At 40.4% G+C, this 17,694-nt stretch overlaps 1 protein-coding gene across 1 annotated transcript; it reads left to right on the forward strand.

Annotated features, from left to right (window-relative positions):
- The first annotated feature begins 5,990 nt into the window (after positions 1-5,990).
- LOC106096615 (HERV-H LTR-associating protein 2) lies at positions 5,991-15,827 on the forward strand. Its single transcript, XM_013264735.3, has 6 exons — positions 5,991-6,079; positions 10,768-11,082; positions 11,179-11,445; positions 13,519-13,815; positions 14,713-14,806; positions 15,214-15,827. Exons 1-6 carry the CDS (start codon positions 6,019-6,021, stop codon positions 15,236-15,238), a joined length of 1,059 nt encoding a protein of 352 aa, XP_013120189.1. The 5' UTR covers positions 5,991-6,018; the 3' UTR covers positions 15,239-15,827.
- The last annotated feature ends 1,867 nt before the right edge of the window (positions 15,828-17,694 follow it).

Here is a 17,694-nt window from a genome sequence, read left to right on the forward strand (position 1 = left end):
ACACAAGCTCACTGTTCACAAGCAGCCAAGCACAGCAGCAACTGCGGTATACAACTGGAGTAAGGTGGAAATTAACAAAGGACCAGTGTTGGGCAAGTTACTTTGAAAAAGTAATTAATTATATTTACTCGTTACTTCTTCAAAAAAGTAACTGAGTTAGTAACTGAGTTACAAGATTCTAAAAGTAATTAATTACTTGAAAAGTAACTATTGCGTTACTTAAAAAAAAAAAAAGTTTAACCCTCTGGGGTCCAGGGTGTAATTGGCCATTTTTAACTACTTTTGATTTTCCCTCCACATTTCACCTTTAAAAACTATTTATTTGCCTTGTTTGGTATCATTCTTTTCAGCACAACCTCACGTGTCTGAATTTACAGTTATGTTTTCATTTTGACATACTGTATTAACACAATTGATCTAAAATCAGACAAAAAAACATAAAATCAGAGTAGAAAAAGTTGTATTTTTTACTGTAACAACCACAAACATGTTTAATGAATCATATTTCATAACTTTAAATCCAAATATAAATTATCAATTTTAAAATCATATGCACAAGTTTTGTAAACAACAAAGTTATTTGCAACCATTTACCTTTTACCCTTTATTAAATAACCATTTCAAACTATTTACAGAACAATCAGCTGTTCTGCATTCAATAAGATGCCACACAAATTATTTGTGCCACTCCAAAGATTTCTGTCCACTATAAAGGAGAACATCACAGCCTGATACCTGCAGGTCTGACAGCAGCAGGTGTATCACTCCTGTTTCTACCTGGAGACAGCAGTCGCCTCATTGTTCTGACACATCACACAACACTACACACTAACTACACAAGACAACATGTTAACTACACGCTCCAAACACGCTAAATGTCACAAATCTCTCTCAAAACACGCTCTCTTTCTTTTTCTGCTGTCTTTCCTTTTCTCTCTTTCTCTCTCTCGCCGTCACTCCTAAAACATCCCCCTCTTCCTAAACAACCAGATGTCATGATGCCATATCATTTTTTGATTGGTCGACATGGTGCATTTTTCCACCAACACGAAAGGGCTGTTTTTTGTTTTGTCTTTTGTTTTTTTTGGTCATAAGCAGAGAGTGCTTTCTAGCGCTGTGACGAAACTATTCAGGAAAAAAACACCGTATATATTGTTTATCATGACTCTGGTTTTACGTGGTTTATCAATACAATTTGTTGCTTTGTCATCTTGAAGTGGTCATGTGATTGACTTACCATGACTACTTTATTCTTCCTCAGTCAAACAGCAGCACTCATGCGATTGTTTTGCCCCCTTATCTCCAGGTGTTGTGCCAAAAAGTGATCGTCTGCTAGAAAGTGATTGTCGTCCGCGGGAGCGCGCAGCTGCTTAAAGCTGTAGCGCCCAGATTACTTCCAGCTACTTCTGTGCAACTGATATAAGATGCGGTCAGCTGAACCAGTCTGTTTGTTGAAAAATAGTAACGCGACCGCATTTTCTTGTTAGTAACGGTAATGGCAATAGCAGTAGTAAATAGATTACTCGTTACTGAAAAAAGTAATGCCCTTGGTAACACCATTGCTTGTAACACCGTTATTCCCATCACTGCAAAGGACAGTGTTAAAAGTAGAATGAGAGTTGTTTAAGTCAAGTTTAAAGAGCCACAATAAGTTTCTATAACATGTTTGTCAAAGGTAACTTAATTTCTACTGTACTTCAAAGTGATGCTTTGTAGTTTAGGGAAGAGTTCTGTTTGCTTGTTTAAGGTCAAACTATGAGTGAAGTTTACAAGGTTCTTTAAGTACAAGCGCATCTGCATTAAGAGTGAATGTCATTACAGCTAAAGTATATGTAACAGTAACCCCAAAGTAATACTTAAGAATTTTGAAATTTAAACACCTGTGTTTGATAATCGCAAAAGAGTTCAGTGCACCATCTGCTGAAGTCTGTTTTGTCTACTAGTTGTACAAGGTATTTGCTATAATTGTATTGTAATATTGTGCACATTTGTAATGTATGGTGTTCTAATTACTTTATTTCTTAATTTAAAATGCACAAGACTTTAAGGTTATTCTTCTAGGACCTTCGAAGTGGCAGGCGGCCACGAGGTAATTTTTTGTTAAAGCACGTGTTACTTTTTAGAGAACAGTGCTTAAAGCCTATGTGTTTTATCTTTGTAGTTTTACGGCATTCAATAAATACAGCAAATCACCCGTCTTGAAGACGCCGTGCCTGTGTTGTCATTTCGGGGTTTTACAGTGACTGTGATGTCAGAGTTCCTGAAGGGACAAAATGAAATATGTCCACAGCCAGAGTCAGATTATTACAAAGTATGAAATTATTTTTTAAAGGCCTCCACAGGATTCTATTGAAATCATTTTTCAGAATTTTGTTTTTTGTTTGGTTTTAGTTTTTGCACCATTAGTATCACCTCATTTTCTGTGCAGTCTGGTTCTCACAGTTTAACCTTATTCACATGCTCTGATCAGTAATTAGACTTACTGAAAACAGACGCCTTCAGCTTTCAGGTGAAACTGATGTTATTGTACTCGGCACATTTGAAATATGGTCTCTAACCAGCTGCTTACTCTAGATGGCATTAGCTTGGCAACACTGAGGAATCTCGGAGTCAATTTAATCACCAGCACAAGAAATGTACAATCAGAGATTTCTAACATAAATACAAGCATAAAGCAATTTATAAAAGGGAAATGAAAATTGTGCATCTTTTTTTTCCACTTTATGTATTTATTCACAATGATTTTCTTCATTTTCTTAAAAAAAAAAACACCTTCAGAGTTAATTTCTGATACTGGATCTGTATGATTTCAAAAAAGGAGTCACACCCACCTGCCTTCAAATTTAAGAGAGGAATTAAAAAAGCTTTTTTTTAGTTAGAGGATGTCCATTTGAAAAATGTGGCTCGTTTTGGACTGTGAATCATGCAAAGCTACTACAGGAAAGTCCTGACAGGTGTCACAGTCTGGTAGGTGAGGCAGGCAGCAATGTCACTTTTCTTCCTTGCTAACAAACCCATCTTCTAAATATTTGTTTTTCTGCTGGCTCTCAGATTCTTATTTTTCCAGAAATCTGGGTCATTTCCCGAATGATTTGCTGCACATTTTTACTGTTTTTGTGTTGACAAAGAATTGTGCAGCTGTCGCTAGCACATGACCACGCATGCTCTCTCGTCAGGTGGATTGCTGGATCCTTCGTGTGTGCCAGTTTGGACGGCTGACATACATCCACATTAAGCCTCATATTTAATTTTAAGATCCTGCAGGGAAAAAAGGCAGGAAGCATGACTAATCAGAAGAGGATCAGGAGTGCTCTTGGGAGACATACAACACAAATTTAGGAGCAGTGAAAACTCCTAGCTTAAAGAAAAAATTGAAATGATTAAATCACACCAAAAATGAAGTGATGCTTACAGACTCTGTCGATCCTCTGCTGCTGGGCTCTGACAGTCAGATGTAAGGGATGCTTTCCTGATTATTCCATGCAAACTCAGACTACTACACTTTGATGTGATACACATTTGCATGTTGAGCAAAATCATGTCTATACATGGGTGTACATTTTGCATTTTTTAAGAGAATATTAGTATTTGTTTTGTTGTTTTATTTATTTTCCCCTGAACTAGAATATGACACAGGTAGTGTAATATTTCAGTACAGAATCAGAATCCTTTCCTCAGGGAATCATTTTCCCTGAGGAAAGGATGTGGTCTGCATCTGCATTAAGAGTGAATGTCATTACAGCTAAAGTATATGTAACAGTAACCCCAAAGTAATACTTAAGGATTTTGAAATCTAAACACAGACCATTGAATGACATTTAACTAGACTCACAAGACGGTTGACAAAGATCTCCAAGAGCATTATGCTGTACCACTTACTGCAGTGGAAGAAGATGATGCTGAGCAAATTACAGAACTACAGACTGCTCATAAAAGCGAAAGGGTAAGAACGTAGATTGTAGATGTTGTCTGTAACATGTTTTACATTAAATCCTTCATGATGCATCCAGAGACAGTTTGATTAACTGACTTTATTGGTTTTCAGGAGATTCTGCCAACATCAAAAGACTCAGAGGGGGTGCTTGCAGCCATTTTGGTCATTGCATTATCAGCGACAGCAGCTGGTGTGGTTCTGCAATGGACGAAGAAAAGAGGTAAAATGATATTATGCCGTCTTTTGAATTTACATGCTGCTTGCATCGATGATGCTTTACAGGTCAGGGGACTATGACTGAATACGGTCATGTTCGGTTTCGTGTAGTGATGGGTAGATGAGGCCTCGTGAAGCGTTTCAGCACATTCCCCAAACTGTATCCATGCTGTGTCGACAGTGTTGCTGTTTTGCTCTGTACTGACACCTGCTGGACCTTAAATATCATTGCAGGCAACTTACTTGAGACTCCCAACAGACACCGATTCAATGACCTAGTTATACTTGTACACTGTAAGGTATTGTACTTTCCATGGAATCATTTTATATCTTTTACATTGCAAATATTTTAGACAGCTTTATTTTATACTTTACAAATATATTGTGAATGACATTAAGTCAAAATTAAAATGAAAGCATTGTGAATGTAATATTACCCATTTGACTCAGAGTTTATTATAAACTTCTATTCAGAAAAATAAGTTTATCCAATGTTTTTGCATTCAGTCCATTGCATTTTTTGACACCATTTCCCCACCTTTGGAAAACTCACAGGCACAGATGAAGCTGGGGTACACAAAAACTGTAAAGCCAGGTGGAAAAGGTTCAGATAAGATGTCTTCCTTTCCCCAAAGGATCCTCTGATCTTGGAACGTTTCTCTCCGACACTCTCCACAATACTAAGGGGTTGGCAGTCCTTTATAATAAAATTCAGGACTGCCTGGTCCAGAACAGTCTTCCTAGATGCTTGATTTGTAAAATTATAAAACACATATTAATTTTAAAAAATGATGATAAAGCTGTTCAGTGTCAATACAGGCCTACCAGTGTTCATTCTCGGTGTGTTTGTCTCATTTTCATGTTTGGCTCTGTAATGCCTAAACATTGAGGAGGTGCTTTTGTTTGTGTAAGAAATGCAGAACAGATGCGACATTTAACCTGCATAAAATGAAATAAATAATTTACACTGTAAGTCACATTGCTGTTTTTCCTATTCTGATAGATTACACTGAAACAAAGACAGACAAACAGTGACCTTATTTGCAGTTAAAAGATCAAAATGATCCCACACAGCAGAAACATTTCTCTTTCTTTTGGGCTCCATTTTCTTATGGAGAGATTTGTTGTTTTTAATCTTTGCGAGATTAATTTTGTGTTTTTTTGGTGGCGACTCATTCCGTTGGCAGATGCAGATGCGGTACCTTTTAAACACAGTTTGGCGCGTTGGCAATGAGCGATACAGCAGCTGTGTCGATCACGTGACTTTTTCTTAAAGCGACGCGCGCACCGATACAGGCATCGCTCTGTGAGCTTGATACATGCGCCGGTGCGTCAGTGTTGCAGGACCCATCACATTAAATCATTTTTCTTGTTTCCGTTGCAGATTTGTCCACAGCTTTGAAAACCAGTTACATGTTTAATCCGATGATCCTGCAACATTTTCAGGTTTGTTTGGGAGAGTTTTTAGTGACAAAATATGCAAATTGGTGTTCAACAGAAAATAACAATATACACGACAAGTTACAAAAAACCCCACAGATTTAATAAGTTTGTTTTTGAGTTGTATTATTCATATTATTCATTTTGACCTGTAACACAGGCTGAAAAAACTGTTACAGTTGTGAAGTGTATTTCATGCCAGTAACTTCACTTTCACGTGTAAACAGGCCCCTTTTTAACCTTTGCAGTAGGAATTATGGTTCTGAATTTAAAAAAGAAACATAAAAAAACGCACTGCACCATAACTTTTATGATTTTAATGAAAACGTTAATGAAAAAAACTTTGACTACAGGGAGCTTTGTGTTTGACTTTATCCACCTCATGTAAATGCGTTTGGAGGCGGGACACAGCGGAGAATGTAACAGTAATGGTGGACCAACGGAGCTTGTATTTGTTGACCTGGATCTTTCTGACGATTGTAGATGGAGGTGAGTGAGATGTTTGCTGTCAGTTGATCAGAGCGTTTGTAAAAAACATTTTAGGGAACTTGGTCGAAACTTTTCACTGTATTCAGTTTTTACGCTTTGGCTCTGCGGCTGGACTTCTTTAGACTTCTTTCGACGTTTTGTGAAGGCATTTACTGCTCCCTCGTGACAAGGCGGAGTTTGTTAATTTATTTATTTATTTATTGTCCCTGCCTGGAACTGAACCAACAAACTTTTGCTTAGAGGTAACGAAAATAAAGATTTACAATAACCATCTTAACAGAATACAGGCTGTAATAATAAGCTCACACTCAGGCCTATCCAACAAATGTCGATGACGTCTGTGTTCTTCAAAAGATCCATAAACTTTATAATAAAAAAAAATTAAAAATCAGACTGGAAACAAACTCAGTCCCACTACACGGGATTTCCTGCGACGGGGGGAAAGCCCAGAAAATCTCAGCAGGCTGAACAAAAATCTAAACGTAGACATGATGTCGCAGTCAGGATTTGGGAAATGCGTCGTATTTATCAGTGGGACTGGAAATGCTTTTAAAATGGAGAAGTTAACGGTCGTGCTGGGTGGGAGACGTCCTCTTCCTGAGCGACTACAATGGGACAGCAGCAAAAGCACATCTCGGCTTTTATTCGTAGCCAAAGCTAGTTACACAAGTCTGGACGGCACATTTCTTTATTTATTTCACACATGGTTCAACAGTGTTTCGTTTCCTACATACATCAGTGAATGGGCTCCATAGGCTTAGTTAACTTTGATTATTAGAGGAAACTGTAGTTTGGTTATTGGGGCTTAGAGCAGAGGAGACATGCATCACTGTGCCTGTTAATCATGTACATATAACCAGTAACTGAAATCTCCGAACACTGAAGTCCTTATGTCTTTAGTTGGTCTGAATATTTGCGAAGATCAAGTATCAATGTTACTTCCTTTTTCCCCTCCTCTTCTGAAAACCTTATTCTAAGTAGTTTAAACATTTCAGTTTACTTTCCAATCAGTCCGCCCTGTTTTACTTACAAAATATTAAATTCTAAACACAAGTCTAAATTCTTTCATTTAGGTTGTAAAAATACAGCATATCGAAACACAACATAGCTGAAGATCTACAATAATCATCTTAAAAGAGTAGAGGCTGTAATAATAAGCTCACACTCAGGGTTAGACACAATGTTAATAACGTCTGAGTCCGACAGTCAAAAAGTTTGATTACAAAGACCGAAACTAAGAATCCCATCACTCAAAATCTGTTTCACTCAGTGAACTGAACCAAAAGTAAGAGCAGATTTCAAACAAGAGAAGTCCGATAAATCACAGCCGACTGTCCAACATGAACACAAATGTAATAGCCTGCACACACTCATCACCAGCAGGTACATTTTGTTACGTCCTCTTGCCTTCAGGGCTGCCTTCATCCTTCATTACAAAGACTCAGCTATTTTCAGGAAATCCTCCTCTGAGGTTCTGGTCCATGTTGACTTCACACAGCTGCTGGAGATTTGTCAGATCTGTGATGTGAATCTGCCATTCCACCACATCCCATAGTTGCTTTATTGGCTGTCGTTTTATAGCAGTGAACTTACAGCCATTTTCAAGAAGTCAGGCCTTTTTCTTGACCTCCTGCGTTTTAAGGATTGACCATAGATTCCCGATCCAGTTAGGATCTGGGGAGGTTTCTGGTCATGGATCCAAAATATTAATTTAATCTCAGTCAGTTATCAACTTTGCCTTTTAATGCTTTCTGTGTTTCTTCATCAAGTTGGAAAAGGCAGATCATGCATTCTCAGGCCCCTAATTTACAACCTGTGCATCTATGACTGCACACCAACCCACACAATTAACATCATAATCCAGCATGTCGATGCCGCCGCCGTGGTTGGCCTCATCTCTGATGGAGATAAGACAGCGTACATGGTGGAGGTAGAGAACCTTTTCCAAATAACCTTGAGCTGAACATCCTTAAAACCAAATGACTCATAATGGACTCCAGGAAAAACAGACAGGTCCACTCCCCTCTCGTTATAAATGGACAATGGGCGGAATCTGTCTCCACCTTCAGGTTTTTGGGCACCCACATCTCCACTAATCTCAACTGGAACCCCAACACCAACATCGTGGTTAAGAACTTCTTCTGTGTGATGGGGAAGCACAACCTGGACCAGAAGCTGCTGCTGGTCTTCTACTGCTCCTCAGTGGAGAGTGTGCTCTCCTCCTGCCTGGGTGTTTGGAGCTAGATGTGCAACAGGCTGCTCAGAGGGTAATTAACACTGCCCAAAAATCACTGGCTGCCCTCTGCGACCTCTCGCACCCAGTCCACCACCTGTTTGACTGCTGCCCTCTGGTCAGTGCCTCAGGTAAATCTCCCACTATTTAAACCCTAGTGGGAGTTGTCCATTAAGACAGAAATAATGGCTGTCCAACCCAATTTTTAAGCTCTCCTCTAGTAACAGTACGAAGTTACAACATGCAAACTTTGCAGGAAGAAATGCTGCAGCTGTTACGTATACAGGGCTGTGCAAAAGTTTTGAGCCACCACTCATGTTCTTATAATTCACTAGAAAAATTGAGGAATTTGCAAACACTCATGGAAATACAGCATATAAGGCAAAAATGGCATTTACACAACTGTAACATGCTTGAAAGTCAATACTTGGTTTGACCATATTTATTCTTCAACACAGCCTGAACTCTTAGGCAAGCTTATTTCTAATATTTTAAAGTAGTCTTCAGGAATATTTCACCAGGCTTCTTGAAGGAGAATTAAAGCTCTTGTTTGGATGTTGGCTGCCTTTTGTTCTGTTTTCTGTTAAGTTTTCTGCTTTAATAACGTTGAGGTTCAAGCTCTGGTGTAGTTTGGCCTCCCCAGAGTGTGTTTTTCTCACTGCATTGGCAGTGAGTTTAGATCCATTGTCATACTGAGAAATGGCACATGGCGGATGAACATGGTGTTCATTCTTCTCCACCTTCACAATAGAACTGTAAGATTTCTACTCTGACTTCACTTCTGGAGGCTTTTAATAGTGGCAAAAGTATTCGGCCCCCTTGAACTTTTCCACATTTTGTCACATTACAGCCACAAATATGAATCCATTTTATTGGAATTCCACGTGAAAGACCAATACAAAGTGGTGTACACGTGAGAAGTGGAACGAAAATCATACATGATTCCAAACATTTTTTACAAATAAATAACTGAAAAGTGGGGTGTGTGTAATTATTCAGCCCCCTGAGTCAATACTTTGTAGAACCACCTTTTGCTGCAATTACAGCTGCCAGTCTTTTAGGGTATGTCTCTACCAGCTTTGCACATCTACAGACTGAAATTCTTGCCCATTCTTCTTTGCAAAACAGCTCCAGCTCAGTCAGATTAGATGGACAGCGTTTGTGAACAGCAGTTTTCAGATCTTGCCACAGATTCTCGATTGGATTTAGATCTGGACTCTGACTGGGCCATTCTAACACATGGATATGTTTTGTTTTAAACCATTCCATTGTTGCCCTGGCTTTATGTTTAGGGTCGTTGTCCTGCTGGAAGGTGAACCTCCGCCCCAGTCTCAAGTCTTTTGCAGACTCCAAGAGGTTTTCTTCCAAGATCGCCCTGTATTTGGCTCCATCCATCTTCCCATCAACTCTGACCAGCTTCCCTGTCCCTGCTGAAGAGAAGCACCCCCAGAGCATGATGCTGCCACCACCATATGTGACAGTGGGGATGGTGTGTTCAGAGTGATGTGCAGTGTTAGTTTTCCGCCACACATAGCGTTTTGCATTTTGGCCAAAAAGTTCCATTTTGGTCTCATCTGACCAGAGCACCTTCTTCCACATGTTTGCTGTGTCCCCACATGGCTTGTGGCAAACTGCAAACGGGACTTCTTATGGTTTTCTGTTAACAATGGCTTTCTTCTTGCCACTCTTCCATAAAGGCCAACTTTGTGCAGTGCACGACTAATAGTTGTCCTATGGACAGATTCCCCCACCTGAGCTGTAGATCTCTGCAGCTCGTCCAGAGTCACCATGGGCCTCTTGGCTGCATTTCTGATCAGCGCTCTCCTTGTTCGGCCTGTGAGTTTAGGTGGACGGCCTTGTCTTGGTAGGTTTACAGTTGTGCCATACTCCTTCCATTTCTGAATGATCGCTTGAACAGTGCTCCGTGGGATGTTCAAGGCTTGGGAAATCTTTTTGTAGCCTAAGCCTGCTTTAAATTTCTCAATAACTTTATCCCTGACCTGTCTGGTGTGTTCTTTGGACTTCATGGTGTTGTTGCTCCCAATATTCTCTTAGACAACCTCTGAGGCCATCACAGAGCAGCTGTATTTGTACTGAAATTAGATTACACACAGGTGCACTCTATTTAGTCATTAGCACTCATCAGGCAATGTCTATGGGCAAGTGACTGCACTCAAACCAAAGGGGGCTGAATAATTACGCACACCCCACTTTGCAGTTATTTATTTGTAAAAAATGTTTGGAATCATGTATGATTTTCGTTCCACTTCTCACGTGTACACCACTTTGTATTGGTCTTTCACGTGGAATTCCAATAAAATGGATTCATGTTTGTGGCTGTAATGTGACAAAATGTGGGAAAGTTCAAGGGGGCCGAATATTTTTGCAAGCCACTGTATGTTTCTCAGAGAGGAATAAAGAGTTAACTTAGTGTTTGTCTGTTCTGATGTTTCAGATGCTGAGGTGTCCTGTGTTTTCATGGAGAGATGCGTCTTACCGTGCAGTTTCAAGATTGGGAATGAAATCGTCATCCACTGGTTTAACACAAAAAGAGACCTTCATGTCCACTCATTCTACTACAGCAGAGACCAGCTTGGAAACCAGGACCAGTACTACAGAAACAGGACTTCACTGTTCAAGGACCAGATCCGCAGAGGAAATGCCTCACTCCAGCTGACAAGTGTGGAGGTTCAGGATGAGGGCAGATATAAGTGCCACACCAGCACCATCAAGGGAAACCAGGAGTCATTTGTCAACCTAAAAGTGGACGGTAGGAGAAACTTGCAGCAAACATCAGCTCAGTTCTCCGTGCTCTGTCAGATAAATTGATGATGAGTTTGTGATCCGTGATTTTCTTTTATTGCAGCTCCAGTTAATAAGGTCACAATTGATCAGGTTGAAAACAGGATCAGCTGCAGGTCAGAGGGGATCTACCCTGAACCTCAGCTCTCCTGGTCCACCAGCCCTCCATCCAACATCACCTTCACTAACACCACCACAGTTGAGCGGACTGAGCAGCTGCTTTACAACATCAGCAGCTCTCTGATGCTTTCAGCCGGTGTTTATGATCTGCTCTTTATCTGCACCATCAGCACTCGCAGGAACAGGAGGAGAACCACTCTGCAAAGACTATGTGAGTATTTCAACCAAACTAGGAGAACTGCAGATGGAACGTAGATAACTAGGAAAAAATATGAAGGAAAATTGCATTAAATATGTTTTCTGAAAAATTAAAACAAACAAACAAAAAACACAAAACCTGTTTATCTATCCTGATGAAACAATGCAAGGAAATCTCTATCCGTGATGTATCTTCGTCACCTTGCACTTTCAGATAAAATGCAGCATCCACACAAAGACTGTGGAGCTTTTAAAATGTGTCAAGATGAATAAGGCGCACCAGAATTATCAAAAAGCAGAAAAGTTAAAGACGGACTTTGGATGTGGTTTATGCAGAAAATAAGAAAAAACAGTTGAGCTCTCTCTCATCAAAACACTGTAAGAAAATACGTGAATTTCTTTAAATATCAGTAATAACATACATATATCAGTATGTGGAGGGGTGCGGTTTGGGGCTCAGCTGCAGGGGTACATATGAGCTCAGTGAGAACATGGGCGGTGCGAGGAAGATTTGCTTCATAGAGGAAGCAGAGTCTGGAGTACCAGGAGGCAGAGGTCAGTGAGGTATTTATAAAGCTGTTTGGTGGTTGGTGCACAGGGTGGATGAGATTCAACCCAAGTTCTTTTAGGCTTTGGGTTTTGTAGGCTTCTCCTGGGTGACATCAGTGGGGGTTTGGGGACAGCTCCTCTGGATTGGTGCTCTGGATCCACAGAGGAACCAGAGGGTTCACATTTCTTAGCCATCCTGAGAAGGTCCATGCTACGATACGGTCTTCAGAGGAATGGTGCAGCATGGATCAGTCTGATACCCTGTTCAGTTCAATTCAATTTTATTTATACAGCGTCAAATCACAACAACAGTCGCCTCAAGGCGCTTTATATTGTAAGGCAGACCCTAAAATAATACGTGCAGAGAAAAACCCAACAATCATATGACCGCCTATGAGCAAGCACTTTGGCGACAGTGGGAAGGAAAAACTCCCTTTTAACAGGAAGAAACCTCCGGCAGAACCAGGCTCAGGGAGGGGCGGGGCCATCTGCTGCGACCGGTTGGGGTGAAAGAAGGAAAACAGGATAAAGACATGCTGTGGAAGAGAGACAGAGATTAATAACAGATATGATTCGATGCAGAGAGGTCTATTAACACATAGTGAGTGAGAAAGGTGACTGAAAAGGAAAAACTCAATGCATCATGGGAATCCCCGGCAGCCTACGTCTATTGCAGCATAACTAAGGGAGGATTCAGGGTCACCTGGTCCAGCCCTAACTATATGCTTTAGCAAAAAGGAAAGTTTGAAGCCTAATCTTGAAAGTAGAGATAGTGTCTGTCTCCCGAATCCAAACTGGAAGCTGGTTCCACAGAAGAGGGGCCTGAAAACTGAAGGCTCTGCCTCCCATTCTACTTTTAAATACTCTAGGAACAACAAGTAGGCCTGCAGAGCGAGAGCGAAGTGCTCTAATAGGGTGATATGGTACTACAAGGTCATTAAGATAAGATGGGGCCTGATTATTTAAGACCTTGTATGTGAGGAGCAGGATTTTGAATTCAATTCTGGATTTAACAGGAAGCCAATGAAGGGAAGCCAATACAGGATAAATTTGCTCTCTCTTTCTAATCCCTGTCAGTTCTTACTGACAGGGATTAGACAGGGATATTCCAAATTGATGGCTGTCTGAGAGTTCCTCAGGACTCCTCTTCTTTACTATTTTTTTCCTGCTTTTTGTTACAGAATTAAAATCACCAAACACAAACTTTGTATCCTTAACTTTTGCCGGTGAGTTTAAGTTTCGCTTCTCGTCCAATTGCATTCTTTCTTCTCTGCATTGCCGCATCCAGTAAGATGCTGTGGCAACACAACCTGAAAACTCAAACAAATATCACGTCACTGATGAGTACTGGACAACGCTCTTTGCTGGTCTTTTGGCTGGTGAAGGTTCACTATGTGGTTACCATGGATACATGACGCTCTGTGTGGGAGTGCTTGCCTCGGCTCGGTGTTGCTTGGGGCTGCGTGGACCTCTTAGTAATTTCCCAAGACTATGGTTTTTAATATTGTTGTTAATCATTTACATTGTATGCCTTCAGCTGATATCAGTGGTCCCAGCACTGGTGTGACAATACCCTGCACCCCCTCAAACACTTCACTCACCAACTTCACCCTCCTCTGGAGATTCAACCACACTCACACCATCCTGAGCCAGTCCTGGACCGACGTCACCTACTCGGTGTCAGACCGGTGGAGGCAGAAGGTGGAGAATGTGTCCAAGTCAGGCAGCCTCATGCTAAAGGACTTATCCACAAAGCAGGAGGGGATGTACACCTGTAAGCTCAGTAATGCTGAGGAGACGCACACCACCCACATCCACCTGAGAATAACTGAAGGTGAGATTGAGCTGATATAAAACACTGCAGGGAGAAACTTGCCCGGCTGATGACCAGATAAAGCCAGATTTCTAAAGAAATTCATTAATCATTGATATAATTAATCAGTTTTCAATTGCAAAGCGTGAATGAATTTGCATAATTGAACAAAAGCATAAAATAAACTACTAAATGTGTATTTTGGACATTTTCTTTGCATTGGTTTAAAAAGTGAAACAACATGACCCAAAATCTCAACTTCTCATAACAAATAACTTCTTACCTGTAGAGTCCTGACTAACTGTGTAGCTGTGCACCTGCCAGAGCTTTTATTATTGTATTTGTAAAGTGGGGACATTCAGCCAGACAAAGATTTATTCTACTCAGAAATGTTTGCTGTTGAAACATAACTACACAGACCAATAATGTAAAAGTAAAGATTCAGTGTAACTGTATCAAAAGTGAACCTATCAGTGTTTCTGCAGCTATGACCTCGTGTTATCACTGCACGTGAGCTTTACTCATAATTTCATAAAATAAAACATGTGAGCGACTGTGAGGAGAATAATTGGAGGGGAAACGAACCTTTTCTTTTTACAGGTTTCTCTCTTCATGGTTCAGTTAACGAGTTAAAGCTTATTGAGGAAGTGAATCTGTCAGTTGAACCAAAATAGAAAACATAACTAATCCTGATGCAGCAGCAAGTTTTACTGTCACTTAGTCATCATACACTTCAGTTTTTGAATAATTCAGCAGTAAAACAAGCTCGTCAGGATTACAGTAATATTCACGTGCGCAAACTAGCAAATATGAAGTATTAAATCAGCTGTGTTTGTACTTATAAAGATCATGTACAGTCTTTGATAATCACCAACATTATGATTAGTAACTGTACTTTCATTACACATTTTTCCACAGGGGCTCGCTCTAACACTGCAGTCATTACTACAGCTGTTATGTGTGGACTGGTATTGATCGGCCTGTCGTTCGCTGCCCTAATCTACATCAGGAGGTCTGCGCTACACTTTAATTACTTTGTTTGACTTTGCACAGCGTTGTTTATAGTCCAGGGTTGAATCACTGTAAACACCATAGTGTGTGATGGCGTTTGTTTGTGCTGGTCTGTCTGCATCGTTCTGCCATCATGAGGTAAACTAATCTGTTCATGTCAGACTTTGAGCTGATAAATATTGAACAGCTGGTACTTTTGTTCAAGTAAAAGAGAGAAAAGATCTCAGAGAAATGAAACTATCGGGGGTTTTTACATTAGGGTGAAAAGAAAGCATCAAAAACATCAGTGAAGCTGCTGTAGATTAGACATGAATGACTTTCTGACTCACTGGAAAAAAGTTATAACCTTCTTATTGTGAGGACGAAACAATGATTGAATCGGTGTCTTACTGACTTTTTGTTTTGCAGGCGACTGTGTAATCTGAAGGATTGAAATTATGGACGCTGAAGACGTTTTTTGAAATCATCCATCAGGTTTTGAAGCCGAGCCTCACTCTAACCTTTGTTCATAGCATCAGCTGAGTTTACCTCATCATTGCCAACGTCTCTAATACATAGTTAACCTTTGTTTTCTGATTTTAAATAATCTAATTCCCTATCAGCTAGTAACACATTACTATAATCACATTACTTTTATGTGGGACGCTGTAATGTAATATTACATTGATTCATTAATTGTACTAAATTTACTAATCAGACAGTTAAGAAAAGATTCATCAATCATCTGCAGGACAGTTGGATAGAACAGCAATAATCACATGTCTTCTTTTTCTGTGTATTACAATATACAGCTACCCACTGCTGCTAACGCACCACAGGCACGCAGCCTTTGTATCGTCGTCACAAACCAGGATGGACTCTGTTTTGTTCAGAGTCACAACAAAGAGAAATCTTATTTTACTAACTCAGTGGTTCCCAAACTTTTTTTGCTGGGCCCCCCTTGTTTAACAAGAAAAATGTTCGCGCCCCCCCACCCCCGCGCGTGCACGCGCGCACGCACACGCACAAACACATCCTTCAACCACACACACCCATATTTTGCTCCATTGCGGTTTATTTCACACCTCAAACATTTATTAAACAATTAAGCAAATACAAATAATCTGCAATAAATTACAGGTAGTAAGAAAATAAACTACCAACTCTTTTACGCTCCGTCCGCACCTACACGGGTATTTTTGAACACGCAGCTGTTTCGGCCACATGTAAACGGCGTATCGAATCACCGAGAACGGAGATTTTTTTAAAACTCCTTTTTTTTGCGTTTACGTGTGGACAAGGAATACAGAGTTTGTCACGCAATGTCAAAGGTATGTGCCTTTTTCACGTCACACTGTGCGCCACGTTATTGTTTACATGAGATGAATGGCAGATAGAGACAAAATACTGTTAATCTGACTCTGCAGGTTTTACACGCTTACATATACAGGCCATTACTGTCCCTGCATTTAGAAAGGCAGAGGCATCACGGTGTAATTATTTTACGTGTAGTTGTTTTTTTTCCTGTGTAATAATGTTCAACATTGCTATCAATACATTTTTCAAAAAAACCCTCTGCAAAATGGGTTCAAACAAACTGTGGGATACTGTTTGTCCGTGATTTGAACAGCCCAGCGCTGCTCCCGATGCAGGGAAAACTAATTCTGCAGGGAGACCTACCTCAGCACTTGTGCAGGTGAAACCAAAGGGAAGATATGCTTCACCATATTTTCTAGTCTTTGGCTTAGAATGAAGTTGGTTTGGAAACATATTCAGCGATGCTTCATCTCCTGCTTTGCGTTTGTGTGGGCGCCCCGTGCTAGCAGTGTCCAAGCGTTGTTTTTGTTTTTGTTTTTTTTCCCTTTTCATGCCGCGCCCCCCCTGCAATAGCTCTGCGCCCCCCCTAGGGGGCGGGCCCCACACTTTGGGAACCACTGTACTAACTGATGAAGAACGAAGTAAAAACATAGTGAAGTAGAGTTAACCATTAGGCTGTTTTCAAACCATTAGGTGTCCAAACTTTTTTCACTGAGAGCCACATACATACAAATATAGGAGGGGCTGGGCCACTTACTAGAAATTAGGTATATAACCTTAACTGTAGTGTATTAAAGTTAGAAAAATAATTTAAAAGTGGTCAAATGTGTTATATTATTGAATATAATTAAAGACAAAACTGCCTTCATCACAGTTTTCCATAAATGGATCTTTGTTGATTTATTCAGAAAAAGCTTTGGTAGCTCATTCTCAGAACAGCAGCAGATTTCCTCTTAGACAGAAGATTTACAGCACAGAGAAAAAATAATAAAGGGGAAAATGGGACGGGTACATTTCAAGCTTGTTATTTAAGTTCTTAGGCTTAGCAACACACCTATTAACGTTCGTTTGAAATGATTATCAACATTAACAGACTGAACTGGACTTAATAACATGAGTCCATATAATTTTAGTAAATTATTCTGGTGAGTATCAGCTGCGCTGGGTATGTAAATCGGGCCATCCAGCCGCGGTGCTGATCCGACGCCACTCATGCCAAAAATCCGGACAAATGTCACTTGATCAAGGAGCAGATCTGCATCAGATGAGATCAGCTGACTTTGCGTGTGCGTGCGCTGTGCACAGCAGTGTGTACTCTGTGTGTTAACAAGAAAAACGCATATAAGAAAGTGGTGCGCAAAAGCAGGGTAGTGGCAGAATTGATGCGCATTATTGATATTTGAAGCATGTGTACCTGCACATTAACACACGGGTACTGTGGAATATATTTTTTACTCACCTAAAGCGCTCGTGCTCTCGTCCACTCCCCGCAAAAAACATTAGCAGCTGTGCGGCGTCTGTGGCATCGGTGCTCATGCGATGGAGTAAAAATCAAAAGCACAGCTTTATCAGACAGTTGCAGTTTAATGTTGG

The sequence above is a fragment of the Oreochromis niloticus genome, linkage group LG9 (assembly GCF_001858045.2).
Source record: "Oreochromis niloticus isolate F11D_XX linkage group LG9, O_niloticus_UMD_NMBU, whole genome shotgun sequence".
NCBI lineage: Eukaryota > Metazoa > Chordata > Actinopteri > Cichliformes > Cichlidae > Oreochromis > Oreochromis niloticus.

What these genes read in the sequence shown, in the direction of transcription:
- LOC106096615 (XM_013264735.3), top strand. Translation starts at nt 6,019, where the DNA reads ATGGTGGACCAACGGAGCTTGTATTTGTTGACCTGGATCTTTCTGACG. An exon ending in TCTGACGATTGTAGATGGAG is followed by an intron (nt 6,080 to 10,767) that starts GTGAGTGAGATG and finishes CTGATGTTTCAG; the next exon opens with ATGCTGAGGTGTCCTGTGTT. An exon ending in GCCCTAATCTACATCAGGAG is followed by an intron (nt 14,807 to 15,213) that starts GTCTGCGCTACA and finishes TTTGTTTTGCAG; the next exon opens with GCGACTGTGTAATCTGAAGG.